General features: G+C 38.4%; 1 protein-coding gene and 1 pseudogene across 2 annotated transcripts in view; one reads left to right on the plus strand and one right to left on the minus strand.

Moving 5' to 3' along the window:
- ZNF451 (zinc finger protein 451) overlaps positions 1 to 18762 on the minus strand; it is a 94044-nt gene that overhangs the window by 36357 nt on the left and 38925 nt on the right. For both annotated transcript variants that reach the window (XR_011471862.1, XM_070418332.1), the window contains exons 6-9: positions 11654 to 11807; positions 10388 to 10514; positions 5840 to 5993; positions 5273 to 5420 (exon numbers count right to left, since the gene is read on the minus strand). Coding sequence is in view for 1 of the 2 variants with exons in the window: in XM_070418332.1 (XP_070274433.1) it covers positions 5273 to 5420; positions 5840 to 5993; positions 10388 to 10514; positions 11654 to 11807 (583 nt within the window). In the remaining variant the exon portion in view is untranslated. The remainder of the gene's footprint in view (positions 1 to 5272; positions 5421 to 5839; positions 5994 to 10387; positions 10515 to 11653; positions 11808 to 18762) is intronic.
- On the plus strand, positions 813 to 1034 carry LOC139013173 (small ribosomal subunit protein eS27-like; annotated as a pseudogene).

The following is an 18762-nucleotide window of genomic DNA, read 5'->3' on the forward strand; positions in this document are numbered from 1 at the left end:
CCCAGGTTCGATTCCGGTCAAGGGCATGTACCGGGGTTGCGGGCACATCCCCAGTAGGAGATGTGCAGGAGGCAGCTGGTCGATGTTTCTCTCTCATCGATGTTTCTGACTCTCTATCTCTCTCCCTTCCTCTCTGTAAAAAATCAATAAAATATATTTAAAAAAAAAATAATAACCTGGTACCCATTCCTTAAGAACTGATTTATTTACTTTATGTCAGGAATATGCCATGTCCATAGTTACTTTTATATTAAAGAATCAGGCTCAACTAAGAGAAACACTATTCCAAAAATTAACTAAAAATAAATCATCTTCTCTAGGGAAAAAGAAAAATGGAACTGTGCTTCAACTGTCTTCCTTTCACTACTAAACTCCAAAGAGAACAGACCTGCTACCATCCCATATATTTAGTATATCTTAAAAGTGGGAAGTTATTTATCAAGTATGGTCTTTAATTATAGTGGAATTAAACTGAAAACAAGAAATAATAAAAAAAATCCCTAAGTATTTGGAAATTACAACCCTAAATCTTTACAAGTTAAACAACACATTTCTAATAAATCTATGGGTCAAAGAAAATATTAAAAGAAAAAATAAGATATTTTTAACTTAATGAAAATAAAAACAATTTATAAAAATCTGAGGAATGCAGGTAAAACAATGCTTAGACAAAAATATTTAACTTTAAATATTTATATAAAAAAAGAAGGTCTGAAGTCAAACTAAACTTCTACCTTAAAAAGCTAGGATAAAACCCATTTCTGGCGGAGACGACCTCCCCAAAACAACATGCCTCACAAAAGAATCTTCTTCCCTCTCCAGAGAGGAGACGAGGAAACACAAAAAGTGCCTGGCGCAGAGCCCTAGTTCCTCCTTCATGGATGTGAAAAGCCCAGGATGCTATAAAATCACCACCTTCTTTAACCACGCACAACAAGTAGTTTTGTGTGTTGGTTGCTCCACTGTTCTCTGTCAGAACAGGAAGAAAAGCAAGGCTTATAGAAGGATGCTCCTTCAGAAGGAAGCAGCACTAAAAGCATCTCAGATCAAGAAGAGTAGGAAACCAAGCCAATAAATATATTTTGGATACAAAAAAAAAGTTAGAAAAAGATAAGCAAATTAAACCCGAAGTTTAAAAAGCAGAAATCAACAAAGTAAAAAATGGGAAAATAACAGAGAATCAAGCATCAGTGAAATCAAATGCTGGTTGTTTTAAAGATCAACAAAAATTTGTTCACAGATAGATTACAGAAATAAACGTAAACGCTTTTAAAAAGCTGAACTTTATTAAAAAATGAAGTAAACAAAAAAATATATTCCTGAAACAAGAATAAGCAAAAGTTTCTCAGACAAGACAGAGAAAGTATAACTATAAAAGAAAAGAAAAATCTATAAATTACACTTAATGAGATTAAAAACTTCTCATCAAAAGACACAATTAACAATATGAATATGCACCAGACTGGAAGAGAATACATCCATAGTACATATACCTGACAAAAGATTTATATCAAGAATATATATAAAGAACCTCAACTCACATTTAAAGGCAAACATTCTAATTTTTAAAATAGGCAAAAGACTTGAACAGATATTTCACAAAGATAAATGAATGGTACTAAGTACATGAAAAAGTGCCTAACATCATTGTTCATCAGGAAAATGCAGATTAAAAACCACAATCAGACATTCAAAAGAATAGCTAAAATGAAAAAGACTGGCAACACCAAATCTTGGCATGGATATAGAATAACTGGAATTCTCCTATCTTGCTGCTGGAAATACACACTAAAATGTTTAGTAGTTTCTTATAAAACTAAATACACAATTATGGCAGGGGGGTTAGTGAGGAACGACCAAACGACTGAACAGCAGGCTGCGTGGGGCGACCAGACCGTCAGTGGGGGGCAGTTAGGGGCAACTAGGCTGGCATATGGGGGCAGTAAGAGGCGACCAGGCCAGTGGGTGGGGGGGCAATTAGGGGCGACCAGGCCGGCAGGGAGGGGGCAGTTGGGGGCGACTTGACTGGAAGCGGGGGGCCTGAGGGGTGATTAGGCTGGCAGGGGGGGCAGTGAGGGGTGATCAGGTTGGCAGGGGGGCAGTTAGAAGCAACCAGGCCGGCAGGGAGAGGGCAGTTGGGGGAGACCTGGCTGGCAGCAGGGGGCAATTAGGGGCGATCAGGCCAGCAGGCGGGGCAGTTAGGGGCAATCAGGCTGGCATGCAGAGGCAGTGAGGGGCGACCAGGCAGGCAGGTAGGTGAGTGATTAGGAGCCAGCGGTCCAGGGTTGTGAGAGGGATGTCTGACTGCCAGGATTGTGAGGTGCCTAAACTGACATCCCCACAGGGTCTTGGATTGGATAGGGTGCAGGCTGGACTGAGGGGACCCCACCCCCCCATGCACGAGTTTCGTGCACCGGGCCTCTAGTATATTCATAAAAAGATTTGTACAAAATGTACATAGTACCTTTACTCAGAATAGCTAAAAACTGTCAATAATCTAACTGTTCATCCACATGAGAATGAATAAACAAACTGTGCTATATTCATACAATAGAATACAGTATTACTCATCAGTAAAAAGGAACAATGTACTGAACAACATGGATCAATCTCACAGATACTATGACAAATACAAAAGAGTACATACTATATGATTCCATTTATATAAAGTTGAAGAGGAGATAAAACTAATGTAAGTTATAAAAAATATCAGAATAAACATTGCCTGGAAATGAGAGGGTGGAAAAAGTTGGGAAGGGACACAATGGAACTTCCCAGAGAGGTAACATCTAATCTAATAAAAGAGAAACATGCAAATTGACTGTAACTTCATTAAGCCCCAAGCCAAGCCCACCAGCCAGTCAGAGCGACTATATGCAAATTAACCCAACCAAGATGGCGGCCGGCAGCCACAGAGCTGGAGCAAGCAGGAGGATTGGTTGCCCCGGCAATGGAGTAAGCCAAGCTTCCTGCCTGCCCTGGCTGGCTGTGGCCTCCGCTAAAGGCAACAAAGTTTTAATTATAGAAGCTAAATAAATCCCAGATACCTGCTTCGAGCCAGCCTCCACTGGGAGCTTGGGTGGCTGGGGGCGGTGGCCAGCCTGCAAACAGCCATCAGTCCCTCACCCAAGCTGGCCAGGCACCCCAACAGGGATCCCCACCCTGAAGGAGCTGTGGCCAGCCTGCAAACAGCCATCAGCCACTCACCCAGGCTGGCCAGGCACTCCAGCAGGGACCCCCACCCTGAAGGGGGTGTGGCCAGTCTGAAAACAGCCCTCAGCCCCTCACCCAGGCTGGCCAGGCACCCCAGCAGGACCCCCACCCTGATCCGGAACACCCTTCAGGGAAAACCAGCCAGCCCCCACCCATGCACCAGGCATATAATAAAAGGGTAATATGCAAATTGACCCTAACAGCAGAATGACTGGGAATGACTGGTCACTATGACACACACTGACCACCAGGGGGCAGACGCTCAATGCAGGACCTGCCCCCTGGTGGTCAGTGCGCTCCCACAGGGGGAGCTCTGCTCAGCCACAAGCCAGGCTGATGGCTGCCAGCACAGCCGTGGTGGCAGAAGCCTCTCCCGCCTCCTCAGCAGTGCTAAGGATGTCTGACTGCAGCTTAGGCCTGGTCCCCGCTGGCAAGTGGACATCCCCTGAGGGCTCCTGGGCTGCCAGAGGGATGTCTGATTGCCAGCTTAGGCCCCGATCTCCCGGGGAGTGGGCCTAAGCCAGCAGGTGGTCCCAGACTGTGAGAGGGCACAGGAAGGGCTGAGGGACCTCCCCCCCCACAGTGCACAAATTTTTGTGCACCGGGCCTCTAGTCCTATATAATAAAAGGGTTATATGCAAATTGACTCTAACAGCAGAATGACCAAGAACATCTGGTCACTATTATGTGCACTGACCACCAGGGGGTAGACAAGTCAACACAGGAGCTGCCCCCTGGTGGTCAGTGCACTCCCACAGGGGAAGCCCAGCTCAGCCACAAGCCGGGCTGATGGCTGCGAGCACAGCACAGTGGTGGGAGCCTCTCCCACCTCCTCAGAGGTGCTAAGGATGTCTGACTGCAGCTTAGGCCCACTCCCCACGGACTTAAGCTGCAGTTGGACATCCCTCAAGGGCTCCTGGGCTTCCAGAGGGATGTCTGACTGCCAACTTAGGCCCGATACCCTGGAGAGTGGGCCTAGGCTGGCAAGTGGACATCCCCTAAGGGGTCCCGGACTGCAAGAGGGTGCAGGCCATGCTGAGGGACTCCCTGCCCCAGTGCATGAATTTTTGTGCACCAGGCCTCTAGTATTATGATAAAAGTATAGGTTAAACAGAAGTATCCATTTGTCAAATTGTGAAAGTTAAAATTGTACAACTGTAGCCCAGCCAGTGTGGCTCAGCAGTTGAGCATCAACCCATGAACCAAGAGGTCACTGGTTTAATCCCAGGTCAGGGCACATGCCTGTGTTATGGGCTCGATCCCCAGTAGGGGCGTCCAAAAGGCAGCCAATGTTTCCATCTCTCTATCTCTCTCACTTCTTCTCACCCTAAAAATCAATTTTAAAAAATTTTATACAGACTATGTTTGAATCCAGATTCCAAAAAACGAAATATAAAAAAACTTCATGACACAATCAAGAAAATTCATTAACTAGGTATTTGATGATATTAAAAAACTATTCATTTTTTAAGGTATGATAATGGTATTAATTTTTAAGAGAAGAGCCCTTATCATTTATGCACACATACTGAAATATTTACAGATAAAATGACATGATTTGCTTCAACATAATTTACAGGGATGAGAATATAAATAAAACACACTGCCATGTGCAAAAGGTATATAGGGGTCATTACACTATTCTCCTTTTGTATACTGCTTGATAATTTCCTTTGTAAAGACAAAAAATCATACTGAAATCTTCTTAAGATAAATTTGGCCTTTCATGAAATTTGATCTTTCATATACATATGATATGTTCCATTCTGGTTGACTTAAAGCCATAGTTCTATTTTAACCCTCTCCTTCCTTATATATAACACTCACAGAACACACAGAGAAAAATTACACACAAACTTAGAACTACTGGCTTGTTTTATATTCACAGCAATATCAATATATCCACTTCTTCCATAACTCTAATTCTCTCATTATGCTAATTTGGTTAATTTCCAGGCAAATGCACATTCTTGTTTCAAAAGGAGAGAAACATGGAATAGAGCGTTATTTGTTGAATCCCACTGGTGAAGAGCTTATTGGGCAGAATTCCCTTACAAACCTGAAATGGGCAGTGAGCTCCATATGGGAACGCAGTGTCTGGTGGCAGGCCACACACTTAACTTGAAATGGAACATCTTTGCACAGAGAGATCAAAAGTTTCTTTGCAAAAGATGGAAATGATATTGGATATGCTATTCTCCTGTCATCTGAAAAAAAAAAGTTATAACTTGCAAAGATTTGAGTAGAGTAACCCAACATTTCCTCCCTTTTGTCTTCCTCAATATCAGCTGGAGTAAGCAAAAGATATTTACATAAAATCTGAAAGGCATTTTCTAGCCTTAAGTGCAAAAGTTATTGAAAACCACTCAAATTCCCAGATATCATGTATGCAAAAACATTATTCTGAATAAATGTTTTCTTTCCAAGTTTCTTTTCATTTCTCAAAGTAAACCTTATTCTTAGGTACAGATAAGTATTGAGAATCTTTTCTTTAAAAAAAGAATTAAAAATGTTTCACTTTCACAGTTTGCATACTAAAGTGAGGATAAGAAACCTCAAAAATTATCTCAGAAGTATGGAAACTCAGCAAAAATTAAAGTGGTTTAATAATTTTCAGAGAACATACCACCCAGTTTAAAACGCTGATGGAAATGATTCTTTCCAGACATGTGCTTCAAACACTCATCCTTGCCGCTAAAAAGAAGGAAGCAATTTGGACATGCAAAACACTGAATAATCTGAGGAAGAAGGTTGCTTTTATGTCCATCATCTGCAGCTTCCTAAAACATAAGGCAAAGATGAATTATAGACAACTAAAATCAACCAATATTCAAATTCTTAAAATTAACTTTCAAGATATTTATTATCTGGAATATTCTCGATCTGTTTTTAACACGAAAACTTCTTCCCTGAGTGAACAATGGAGCTTTTCTCATAAATGAGGTCCCATATACAAAATTTTTAAATTTTTTTCCTTGAAAACAATTATAACTATCTTTCTGTGACAATAAATATACAAGTATATTTGCTTTCTATGTATTTTTCCTTTTTTACATACATACCCATATGCAATATTATATAAATACATAAATGTTTTCACATCACATACACTTTTTCTAAAGTTTTGCTTTGTTCAATCTACTCTGCAATATAACCTTTGTTTACAAATATGTATTTATCCATAAATAGCTCCGTGCTTAATAATTTACATATACAAACAAACATACAAGGGGGATTACCATTGTTTTATCAAATACATTCAACTTACAGAATCTTCTGCCTCTTAGTTTTCTTATTCCACAATATCTAAAGGAAAGCCCTAAGACGCAACTGGTATAACTTTAATTCATTCTTCTTAATAATTGTCAACTACTCCATCTTTGGATCTACTATGATTTAGTCAAGTATTCATTTTGAGGCCTTATTTTTTGCCACTATAAACAATAATGTTGTAAACATCCTTGAGTATATATCCTTATTTATAGGTGCTTTCTCTCATTATCAGTGGTCCTATTGGGTTGAAAGGTTTATTCTTTGAGTATTAAAAGATGTTATATGGTTGCTTTTCAAAATGGCTCTACCAATTCACGTATCTCCTAGCCTGGCAGCAATAGCTATTATTTTTGCAGTCTGACAGATGATGTGATACTCATTGTTACTTTCATTGCATTTCCTGTCTACTAGGGAGTTTGAGCATTTATTCATACAATTCTGTAGAATGCTTATTCATATTCTTTATCCTCATATTTGAATGTTTTGTTTTCTCTCCTTTTGGTCAACTTCATTATCAAAACTCTTTGTTCAATCCTCTATTTTGCAAATATTTTCAAACATCTGTTAATGAATTCTGTATATGCTCACTTTAAAATTTTGATGTAGTGAAACAGGTATGTCTTTTTTAGCATCTAAGTTTCCAAACTTAGTAAGAGCCTTCTTTATCCTGAAATTTGTTAATGGTCTTTAGAGTAATAGCCTTAAAAGTTGTGTCTTCTTAAATTTACTATCTTAAATTTACATTAGGGATATCAAAGCAGTTTGTGTAGTGTTATGAGATGCAACTAGAAGAGGAACAGTAAACTTACATTTATATTAAATACATGTCAAGCAAGCACCATTAGGATTCAAAGTGTGCTTTTCCATTTAATTCTTATAATAATCCCATGGAATATTAATTTATTCATTTATAAATAAGAAAGTTGAAACTTAGATTAAGTCAACAAAATTACCATTCCTCCAACCAAGGTGTTACCAGAGAAGAGACAAAACTACCATTCAAATACAGCTTTATATCTTTGGTTACAAATTCTATGCTCTTTCCACTATTCTCATCCCATTTTAATTTGGCAAGTGCCACACAAAAGATTACACTGGGAAGATATTTTGTATTTCATTAGAAGGTTCTAAAAGTTAAGAGCACTACAAGCATTTATTAACCACCAATTTATACAAATGACCCCTAATGAAGACCTCTAAACTAAAAAAATAAAATAATTTTTAGTTAAATTCTGAGTTATAAATGTATTCCATATAATGCTCATTTAAATGGTTTGTTCAATAAAACAAAAATGTGGTTCTACATAAAATTTTACTGGAATATAACTGTTATATAAGTGATATATATTTGCAAATACCATCTACAAACTAGAGAAAAGAATGGGAAACAGAATATCTGGTAAGTTCAAGTGCTAAATTTATTTTTACTATTATATTTCTGGTTACATTAAAATAACATACATCATAAAACTTTGTATATATGTGTGTGTGTGTGTGTATACTAGAACAACAATAAAATACTACTTCATACCCACTAAAATAGCTATTTTAAAAGACAGATAATAAGTGCTGACAAGGATGTAAAGAAATTAGACCCTAGCCAGGTAGCTCAGTTAGTTAGAACATGGTCCTGATATACCAAAGTTATGGTTTTGACCCCTGTTCAGGGCACATACAAAAAGCAACCAATGAATGCATAAATAAGTGAAACAACAAACTGATGTTTCTCTATCTCTAAAATTAATAAAAATAAAAAGAATAAGAAGAAATTAGAGCTGCATACATTGCTAATGGGAAGGTGACATGGTATAATAATTAGATAACAATTTGGCAGTTCTTAAAAAAAGTAAACATAATTACCATATGACCCAATAGTCACCTGAGAAGTGAATACATATATCCACACAAAGACTTGCACGCTTGTTTGTAGTAGCATTATTCACAATAGCCAAAGTGAAAACAACCCAAGTGTTTATCAAATAGATGAACTGATAAACAAAATGTGGCATATATCCATACAATGGACTGAAGGGTCCCAGTGCACATGCCCAGGTTGTGGGCTCGATCTCCGGAGGCGGGGCATGTGGGAGGCAGTCAATCAATGATTCTCTCTCATCACTGATGTTTCTATCTCTCTCTCCCTCTTCCTTTCCCTCTGAAATATATATACACACACACACACACACATATATTTTTTTAATTAGGAATAAAGTACTGATACATTCTACAACACAGATAAGCCTTAAAAACATTATGGTAAGTGTCACAAAAAGGGCACATATTCTATTATTCCATTTATATGAAATGTCCAGGAAAGATAAAACCAACGAGACAGAAAGTAGTTAACTGGTTTCCTAGGGCTGGGAAGAATAGGCTAGCAAGGGGAAAAAATAACCTTTGATGACAGAATGGCCTTGGAACAGAATGAGAAACAGTGGTAGTACCTATTGACCTGCAAGTGACCTTGAGGCACACTGAAGCTTACAGTACACCTACCACCACCACCACCACTACCACCACCAAAATGGGAGAAAGGCAGGAAGCTATCTAGTGCCAGACCCATTGGATGACTTTAATGTTCAAGAAACACTAGACTTAAAAAAAAAAAAAAAAGAAAGAAAGAAACACTAGACTTGCTACTCAAGTGTGACCCAGCAGCACTGGCATCATCTAGAACAGTGGTTCTCAACCTTCCTAATGTCGCGACCCTTTAATACAGTTCCTCATGTGGTGGTGACCCCCAAACATAAAATTATTTTCGTTGCTACTTCATAACTGTAATTTTGCTACTGTTATGAATCGTAATGTAAATATCTGATATGCAGGATGTATTTTCATAGTTACAAATTGAACATAATTAAAGCATAGTGATTAATCACAAAAACAATATGTAATTATATATGTGTTTTCCGATGGTCTTAGGCAACCCCTGTGAAAGGGTCGTTCAACCCCCAAAGGGGTCGCGACCCACAGGTTGAGAACCGCTGATATAGAAGCTTGTTAGAAATCCTGAATCTAAGGCCCCACCTCAGATCTATTGAGTCAGAATTTTCATTTTTTAACAAGTGATTCAGGTGCACATTAAAGTTTGATAAGCACTAGTCCAGATGGAAGAAATTGGAGATGAAAGAAAAAGGGGAAAGACAAATAATGCAAACTGTGGGTAATTCCACTCTTTCATTAAAGAATGTGATCTTTATAAAATAGAAAGCAGTGGTATACGATCTTCTAGCGACCTCTTCTGGCTGATTCAAGATAGGCAATTGCATACTAGTTTAAAGGAAACTAGTTTAAAGGAAAGAAGGTCTTTGTGACACACTCCAAAGACTAAGCAATAAGGAGTATTTGTTGAGAGTTATATCTAATATCAAATATGGTTCTACATTACAAGAATTTATATATGTCCCTTGAGATTTAACAATAAGAGTTACATAGCACAGCCTTCTAAGTACTAGATCCATTTCTTTTTTTTTAATTTAAATTCTTTATTGTTTAAAGTATTACATGAGTCTCTTTGTCCCCCCCTAGATCTATTTCTTAATACTAACGTTAATAAAAGAATTGTTAGGCACTATATGGCTCCAACAGTTCAACATGCAGTGAAAAGCAGTGGACTTAAGAAGGTTCTAGTTCTCATCATGTGACTAACTCACAGAGCATCTTAAACAAGGTACGTTAATTTCATAAAGCAACTCCATAAAAAGTAGGGTTTCTATGGTAATCTTCAGGACTGCTGGTTTTCACCTATCAAGTTTGCCTGCCCTCAACAGTTTAATGTTCCAAATAATTTTGCTCTTCATAAACAATCAGAATTTTGATCCTTATGTATATCATTGGGGATTGCAAGCTTACGAGCAGCAAGAAAAATAATGCCTACTCTTAACTTAGGACATGTTCTTACCTTAGAAAAAAGGTGTTCCTTATATTGTTGTTGAGTAACAAAATTTTTATAACATACTACACAAGCAAAGGAATTGATGGAAGGTCCATGTAGTGTAATTGTTGGATCACATGGAGAGTGATCAAACCTACTTGGCAAAAGAAAGGTAACATTAGAAAAGCTCACATTCTAGGGGAAAACTATTTAGTTTCATTTGTTAAGCTAAATAAACATACATACACACATTCAGAACTCACACTTTTCTACTAAGAAATATCAAGTGGTTTCCATAAGGCTTGCAATCTCTTCAGACAGTGACCTACAGTTAGTTTAAGATTTCATAAAAGTACTCAAGATCCAATAAAATAGATTCAGGCATGTCTTGCCAAACTGGTACATTTCCAGTTTGAAAACTACAGAGCCATCATCTTTTCTTTTGCCTTATTTACCATAAAGTTCACAAATAATTTAAAATGAACCACTGAAAAAATACTCAAGTCAAGATTTCTGACACACCCGATTCCTAAAAATGGCTTTTAATCTTTCTAATGTTCATTTAACATAATTAAAAATTTGTGTCATTTTAAACTGCCTTGAAGATTTTTTAAAATAGTTCAGATACAGTATGCTGCCCACTTATTCACAGACCACTGAATCTCCCTCTAGAAATCTCTCTTGGTAAGGCAAGGCATAAGTAGGGTGAGATATCTTTAAACTATTAGAAGGGGATTGTAAAGATAAAAATGTTTAATGACTTTAATACTGTCTTCCTTGATATTTACTTTCTCTTGCTCTAATATTCAAAAGTGCAGTAGGTTAATAAGATGTGTTTCATAAGCAAAATATTTATCATTAATTTGACTATATTTTATTTGCCTTTAGCATTTATTTTGCAATGTCATATTAGCTAGACTAAATATCTGTAAGTGCTTTATGTCTTTTGAAATTTGCATTTATGGGCTGGATTTCTCTAACACTGATCCAATTGCATAGCAGTGCAAAAATTCTATTCAAAATTTTATGAGACATTTTAGGAATAAATACATATTTAAAGGCCACATGTCTTTAAAGACAAAATATCACTAGAAGAATCTAACTTCACCAAACCTTCCAGGACAACTAAGGGATGTAATTGTAAATAATTATATCTTAATAACACAAAACAATTTGAATTTAAAATATAAAGCTGTAATTACAATGGCAGAGGCACAACATGCTTTCATTTTATGAAATCACTTTGTAACTCACTTGACCTTCAGTGTCCACTATTCTGAATATCACACTTACCTTTTCAAATGTCCGAAGAGAAGGTGCCCATTATCAAATTCCTTGTTACAGTGCATTATGGGACATGAAATTGCTTTTCCAGACACCTGCATTTGGCCTCCTCCTCTTCGGAATGAGCTTTTTGTTCCAGAATTAATTGTTCCTGCTTTGAGTCCTACATCATTGGATACAAATTCTTAAGTCTCTATTTCAGATACTTGTCCTTTGGACTGGTATTCAAAATTATGACAAAACAATGAAAAATCAACCACATGCATCATAATTAAATATTTATAAACTTTCTTATAAAAGATATAGTAACCTAAAAGTAAATAGTTATTTGGGAAAAGAAGAGAAGTTAACATCTCCAATTAGCCTTCTCTTGAGGAAAAAAAATCTGTTTCCTTAAATTCAACACCCAAGAAATATCAAAGATCAAATGCATTAGAAAATCAGTTGCTCTACAGAACCCATACCTCTCTTCTTTTCATTTGTGTAAGTTTGCAAAGATCTTTTCTTCTCTTATTTTCTCTTTTAACCATCTTAAACACATTATAAGGCATAGCTACATTACAGAGGATCTGAGTTCTATAAAAATTATATTAAACAATAAACTGAAAAGGCAAGAGAAGTGGAGATGACAAGGAGAGAAGGAGAATAAGTGATACTTTCTGAGGAATCCAGCTATTGATCAATCAGCTCCAACCTGGACATCAAGTAATACAGGTTTCAGTAATAACATTTATAGAACACAAAGTAGAGATTTACTTGTTATCTCCCTTCTTCCAATTTATCCTATTTTGTCTTTTCCCTTTTTCTCCTTTCAAAGTCAATTAGAAAATAGTTTGCCCATCATTACCTTCTCTTAATTAATTCCCTCTTATTCTAGTTCATTCTTCATCCTCCCTCCCTCCCGCCCTCCTTTCTTCCTTCCTTCCTTCCTTCCTTCCTTCCTTCCTTCCTTCCTTCCTCCCTCCCTCCCTCCCTCCCTCCCTCCCTCCCTCCCTCCCTCCCTCCCTCCCTCTCTCTCTCTCTCTCTTTCTTTCTTTCTTTCTTTCTTTCTTTCTTTCTTTCTTTCTTTCTCTTTCTCTCTCTCTCTCTCTCTCTCTCTCTCTCTCTCTCTCTCTCTCTCTCTCGTTCTCTCTTTCTTTCTTTCTTTCTTTCTAATCTTGGTCTTACAATCACACAATCTTTGAGACTAAAACCCTTGCCAAATTTTGTTCCCATGGAACTCCCAATACATGATATACAATGGAAAATTTAGAATTATGTTGTATGAATAAAGAATTGTAAAATTGCCAGGAGGATTCTAACATAAAGGTAGTTTGACTATTGTTTCTCTTTTATTATTATTTCTTGTGGATTGTTTCAATGGGATGTCTTAAATATTTCATACAAGAGAAAACTAGGTATTTTTTTAAATACTATTTTAAAAATTGATTTGAGAGGAAGGAGGAGAAAGAGACAAAAAGAGAAAGAAAGAGGAGAAACAATGTGTGAGAGAAAAGCATCAATCGGCTGCCTTCCGCATGCATCCGATGGGGGATGGAACCCGAAACCTGGATGGGTATGTGCCTTGACTGGGAATCAAACCTACAACCTTTTGGTGTATGGAACACTCCAACCAACAGAGCCACACTAGCCAGGGTGGGTATTCATCTTTATGGCAGTTTCTACAAAGCCCTTAAGCATTTAACTAGAGAATTTTATTCTTTTAACATCATCTAGTTTTAAGATCTCCAAATAGTTATATATGCTTAAGGTTTCAACTGCCTTTCTGCTCTTTTAGTCCTTCTGGGGGGGGGGGGGGGGGGGGGGGGGGGGGGGAACCACTACTAAAAGCTCCCAAATACTTATAAATGTGTTCTGCCAACAAACAATGAACAGTACAGCATTAATCATAAGGAGGCAGTAAATGACAATATGCCTTTTTATTTTTAAATTTTTAATGCAGTCAGAATTAGGACAATTTCTATTTATTGTCCATCCACATTCCAGATGTCATACATTATGACCTTTATTTGGCTAAACAGAGGCTCTAGCTAATAGAGAAAACAATCAGTTGAAAGAAAATAAGCTTTACCCATGGAAAGGCAAAGTACAGAGAAATTTGAACAGCTCTTTTCCTTAAATAGTATGCAGTGGTTCTCAACCTTCCTAATGCCGCAACCCTTTAATACAGTTCCTCATGTTGTGGTGACCCCCAATTTCATTGTTACAGATTGAACATAATTAAAGCATAGTGATTAATCACAAAAACAATTTGTAATTATATATGTTTTCCGATGGTCTTAGGTGACCCCTGTGAAAGGGTAGTTCGACCCCCAAAGGGGTCGCAACCCACAGGTTGAGAACCGCTGGTATAGAGTGCAGTTTTTAAGTTATTAAGTATTAAAATTTATGCAAACTGGCCTAACTGTAAAGGTCTATAAAAGATAGATTTCTAAAGTTAGAGTAATTATAAATAAAGTACTTAAACTACTTCTAATCAAAAACGGAATTATAATCGTTGGATACTTTGGAATAGATTGAGTCCCTTAATGTTACTGAGAAGTAGAATCTCACTTTTTTAAAATTAAAGGATACATTGTCATCTCTGTTTTCCTCAGCTATACACTCTTCAAAGATCCTGACATTCTCTAAAGCCCATTTGGGAAAGATAAATACCCATACTAAATATAGCCCAAAACTAAAGCAGCTGTTCTAGCAATAGATCCCAACTTTCAGTTTTACAGTGTTGCAAGGACCAAGCAAAAAAGATGAAACAATCACATGAAAAGAGCAAAACTAAAGACCTAAACTCCAGGTTCAAGCTTATCAGCCACTGATGAACCAGGTGTGACCTAAAGATATGTAAAAACACAGTTAACTGCCTCATTTGTTCCCACTTGGCCTGCTCAGGTAGATATACAAACAGATGCTCATGCATTGAATTTACAATGAATTAAAATATTCTGACAATCTGAAGGCCAGGGATTAGGCCTAAAGGGGCATATTACTGGCCCCTAACCATTCTGGACAGGACTTGAAAGTGTTAGATTCATATGAGATAAATGATTTTTAGAAGAGATCTTAGATGTGATAAAGCCCTCACTCAAAAAAAGTCAATAAAACTTGCACGTTAAATAAGGGCATCACACACCCTTTCCTGCATAATTTCATGCATGTAGTTTCAGTCCATTTTCCTATCACAATCATCCAGGGAGCTTCTCAAAACTACAGGTGCTCTAATTATCTCTGGGGTGAGGCCCAGGCATGTATTTAAAAGCTCCCAGTTGATTCTGATGCAGCTAAGGTGAAACCAAAGAGCTAATCATTAACAACTACTGAGAAATGAATGCTTATCAAAAAAGATTATATATATATATATATTTTATTGATTTCAGAGAGGGAAAGGGAGAGATAGAAACATTAATAATGAGAGAGAATCACTGATCAGCTGCCTGGGGCACACCCCTCACTGGGGATCAAGCCTGCTACACAGGCATATGCCCTGACTGGGAATAGAGCCATGATTCATGGATTGATGCTCAACCACTGAGCCATGCCAGCTGGGCTCAAAAAATATTTTTAAAATAACCATAGCCTTAAAAGAACACTCCAAAAAGCAAAACCATTTACCTTAATTTCTGAGTCACTTTTGCTAAAATAGGTTTGGAATATCAAGCAATTCTTTTATAGAGCTGAATGAAATCACATTTGGAACCCAAGTTCTAGGCTTATTTTCTGTGTTCATGTGCAAACATTTATATAGCCTCCTTTGGTAAAATATTCAACCAATATTTATTGAGCATCTCTATGCTGAGCATTCTTTTTAGGCACTGACAAAAACAGGATTAATAAGCATTGGTCTCCATTGCCACAGAGCACAGGGTAAAAACTATATGGAAAATGAATAAAGCATTGTGGGATCAAAGAACACTAAGCAACCAAACTTATACTATCTAATAAAAGAGTAATATGCAAATTAACCATCACTCCATCACAATGGTGGTGGCGGCCACGGAGCTGGAGCGAGCAGGAGGCTTGGTTGCCCCCGGCAACGGAGGAAGCCAAGCTTCCCACCTGCCCTAGCAAGCCCTCGGCTCTGCTCAAGGCTACAAAATTTCAATTATATAAGATAAATAAATCCCAGATACCTGCTTCCAGCCTGTGGGGGTGGCCAGCCTGCAAACGGCCCTCAGCCCCTCACCCAGGCTGGCCAGGCACCCCAGCGGGACCCCCCCTACCCTGAAGGGGCTGTGGACAGCCTGCAAAAAGCCATAAGCCCCTCACCCAGGCTGGCCACACCCCCAGCAGGACCCCCACCCTAATCTGGGACACCCTTCAGGGCAAACCAGCCGGCCACCACCCGTGCACCAGGCCTCTATCCTATATCATAAAAAGGATAATATGCAAATTGACCCTAACAGCAGAACAACTGGAAATGACTGGTCACTATGACACAGACTGACCACCAGGGGACAGATGCTCAATGCAGGAGATGCCCCCTGGTGGTCAGTGCACTCGCACAGGGGAAACTCTGCTCAGCCACAAGCCAGGCTAACGGCCGCCTCCTCAGCAGCGCTAAGGTTGTCTGACTACAGCTTAGGCCTGGTCCCCGCTGGCAAGTGGACATCCCCTGAGGGCTCCCGGGCTGCCAGAGGGATGTCTGACTGCCAGCTTAGGCCTGAACCCCTGGGGAGCAGGCCTAAGCCAGCAGGTGGACATCCCCCGAGGGGTCCCAGACTGCGAGAGGGCACAGGCCGGGCTGAGGGACCCCCCCCCCTCGAGTGCACAAATTTTTGTACACCGGGCCTCTAGTGTAGAATAAATACTAGTAAACCTAGCAGCCTCTAGTGTTGAGTATTACCTGTGGAGCTATTTCCACAGGCAAGTAAGAAGGAAAAAAGAGGAAAAGGCTTTTAAAAGGAGGATGGGGTGAAGTTGGAATTTGCCAGGCACAAACAGATTAGGTGACAATAAGGAAATACAGCTTCAGGGAGTGGTCAAGTGTCAAAATATCTACAAATAACTCTATTTTATAAGTGGTAGTTTGACTATTTTTAAAAAGCCCTCTAAAAACTAACTTTAGAACAAGATATCCAGGTTCAAAGTTGAGCACTGCATGCATTTCTAAATAGATAGATATTTCTAATGACTTTTTGCAATTAAACCTCCTGCTGAATTAAATCCACAGCTAAGGTTATGTGGATATCTCAAGCCTTTAAGGCAGTGGTTCTCAACCTTCCTAATGCCGCGACCCTTTAATACAGTTCCTCACGCCAAACCGGTTTGGCTCAGTGGATAGAGCGTCAGCCTGCGGACTGAAAGGTCCCAGGTTCGATTCCGGTCAAGGGCATGTACCTTGGTTGCGGGCACATCCCCAGTGGGAGGTGTGCAGGAGGCAGCTGGTCGATGTTTCTCTCTCATCGATGTTTCTAACTCTCTATCTCTCTCCCTTCCTCTCTGTAAAAAAATCAATAAAATATATATATTTAAATACAGTTCCTCATGTTGTGGTGACCCCCAACCATAAAATTATTTTCGTTGCTACTTCATAACTGTAATTTTGCTATTGTTATGAATCATAATGTAAATATCTGATATGCAGGATGTATTTTCATGGTTACAAATTGAACATAATTAAGGCATAGTGATTAATCACAAAAACAATATGTAATTATATATTGTGAAATATTTATTTCTAATTACAAATAAATGAAATTTTGTCTTGAAGCATGGTGTAGTATGGGTAATAGTCTTAATATAACAACAGTAAACTACATTGCTACATTTTGCGACAGTATGCGTAAAAAGCCAATGTCAGTGTGAAGGTTGAGATTGCTTCTTTCTCACCAGATCAGAAATTCTCGGGGCAGTCTTTGCAAGAGCACAATGAAGATCATCTTCTACAACAAGTCTACTTCTGTATTTAGACTTGATAACCAACAAGCTGGAAAACCCTGTTTCACAAAGATATGTTGTTGGAAACGGAAGAAGAAGGTGCAACACAGTCTCAGATAGAACAGGATATGACTGCAAACACTTGATCCAGAATTTTGTAACTGGCATTGTAGAGAAATCAGTTCTCGCTGCATCGTTGTTAATAAGTTCAATGAACTCCTCTTGTGCTGTCTCAGGAACATCTTCAACTTTGACTGTGAATGGGCTTCTGGCAAGTGCAAATGGCGTGTCAGGTAGATTTGGAAAGTACGATGAAATTTCATCTGCAAGCATGTGCAAGTGTTCTTTCACAGAAATTATCATCGTAATCCTTTTATCTGGTTCAATGTCATGTTCCTCAAAGAAAGCAGATAAGGTAGGCAACATGTAAATTTTATTTTCATCCAATTTTTTTTGCCAAAGCTGAAGTTTCATTTGGAATGATCGGATCTTTTCAGACAAATCGAGGCATGTTGCATTTGGTCCTTGCAGTGATAAATTTAACTCATTCAAGATGGCAAAGATGTCAACCAAGTAAGCTATTTTTTGCAGTTCACTTTCATCGCCGAAAAGTGCTTCGAACTGCGGTCTTGCTTTCTGATTAAAAAACGTTTTGAGTTCATCACAAAGCTCAAAAACACGTTTTAAAATTTTTCCTCTCAACAACCATCTTGCTTCAGTGTGAAATAGCAGAGGATTGTTCAGCACATCCAACTCGTTGCACAGTTGCGAAAACAGTCAGCTGTTTAAAGTGCTTGCCTTTACAAAATTGACACAACTTATGACACTTTTCATTACTTCTTGTAACTCTTGTGGCAGTGTCTTCATTGCTAATATTTGCTGATGAATCATACAGTGAGTTCCGATGACTTTTGGTGACTCATTCAGTACCAAACGTTGAAATCCAGATCGACATCCTAGCATAGCTGGAGCACCATCTATGCAAACACCACAAACCTTTCCCAAGAGATCTTATGCTCTTTCAGAAATGAACCAACTGTGTCAAATACATCACGTGCAGTAGTTGTCGTTTCAAGAGGTTTGCAAAAAAGAAACTTATCTTTAAAGTCACCATCATTAATATACCTCACGTAAACCAGTAACTATGAACAGCTGGCGACGTCTGTAGATTCATCAAGCTGGATACTAAATATTGGAAGTGGACCAGATTTAATTTCCTGGATTAACTGATCAAGAATATCAGC

The sequence above is a fragment of the Myotis yumanensis genome, unplaced genomic scaffold, assembly GCF_028538775.1.
Source record: "Myotis yumanensis isolate MYYU_CA2020_CCGP unplaced genomic scaffold, mMyoYum1.0.hap1 SCAF_6, whole genome shotgun sequence".
Classification (NCBI taxonomy): domain Eukaryota; kingdom Metazoa; phylum Chordata; class Mammalia; order Chiroptera; family Vespertilionidae; genus Myotis; species Myotis yumanensis.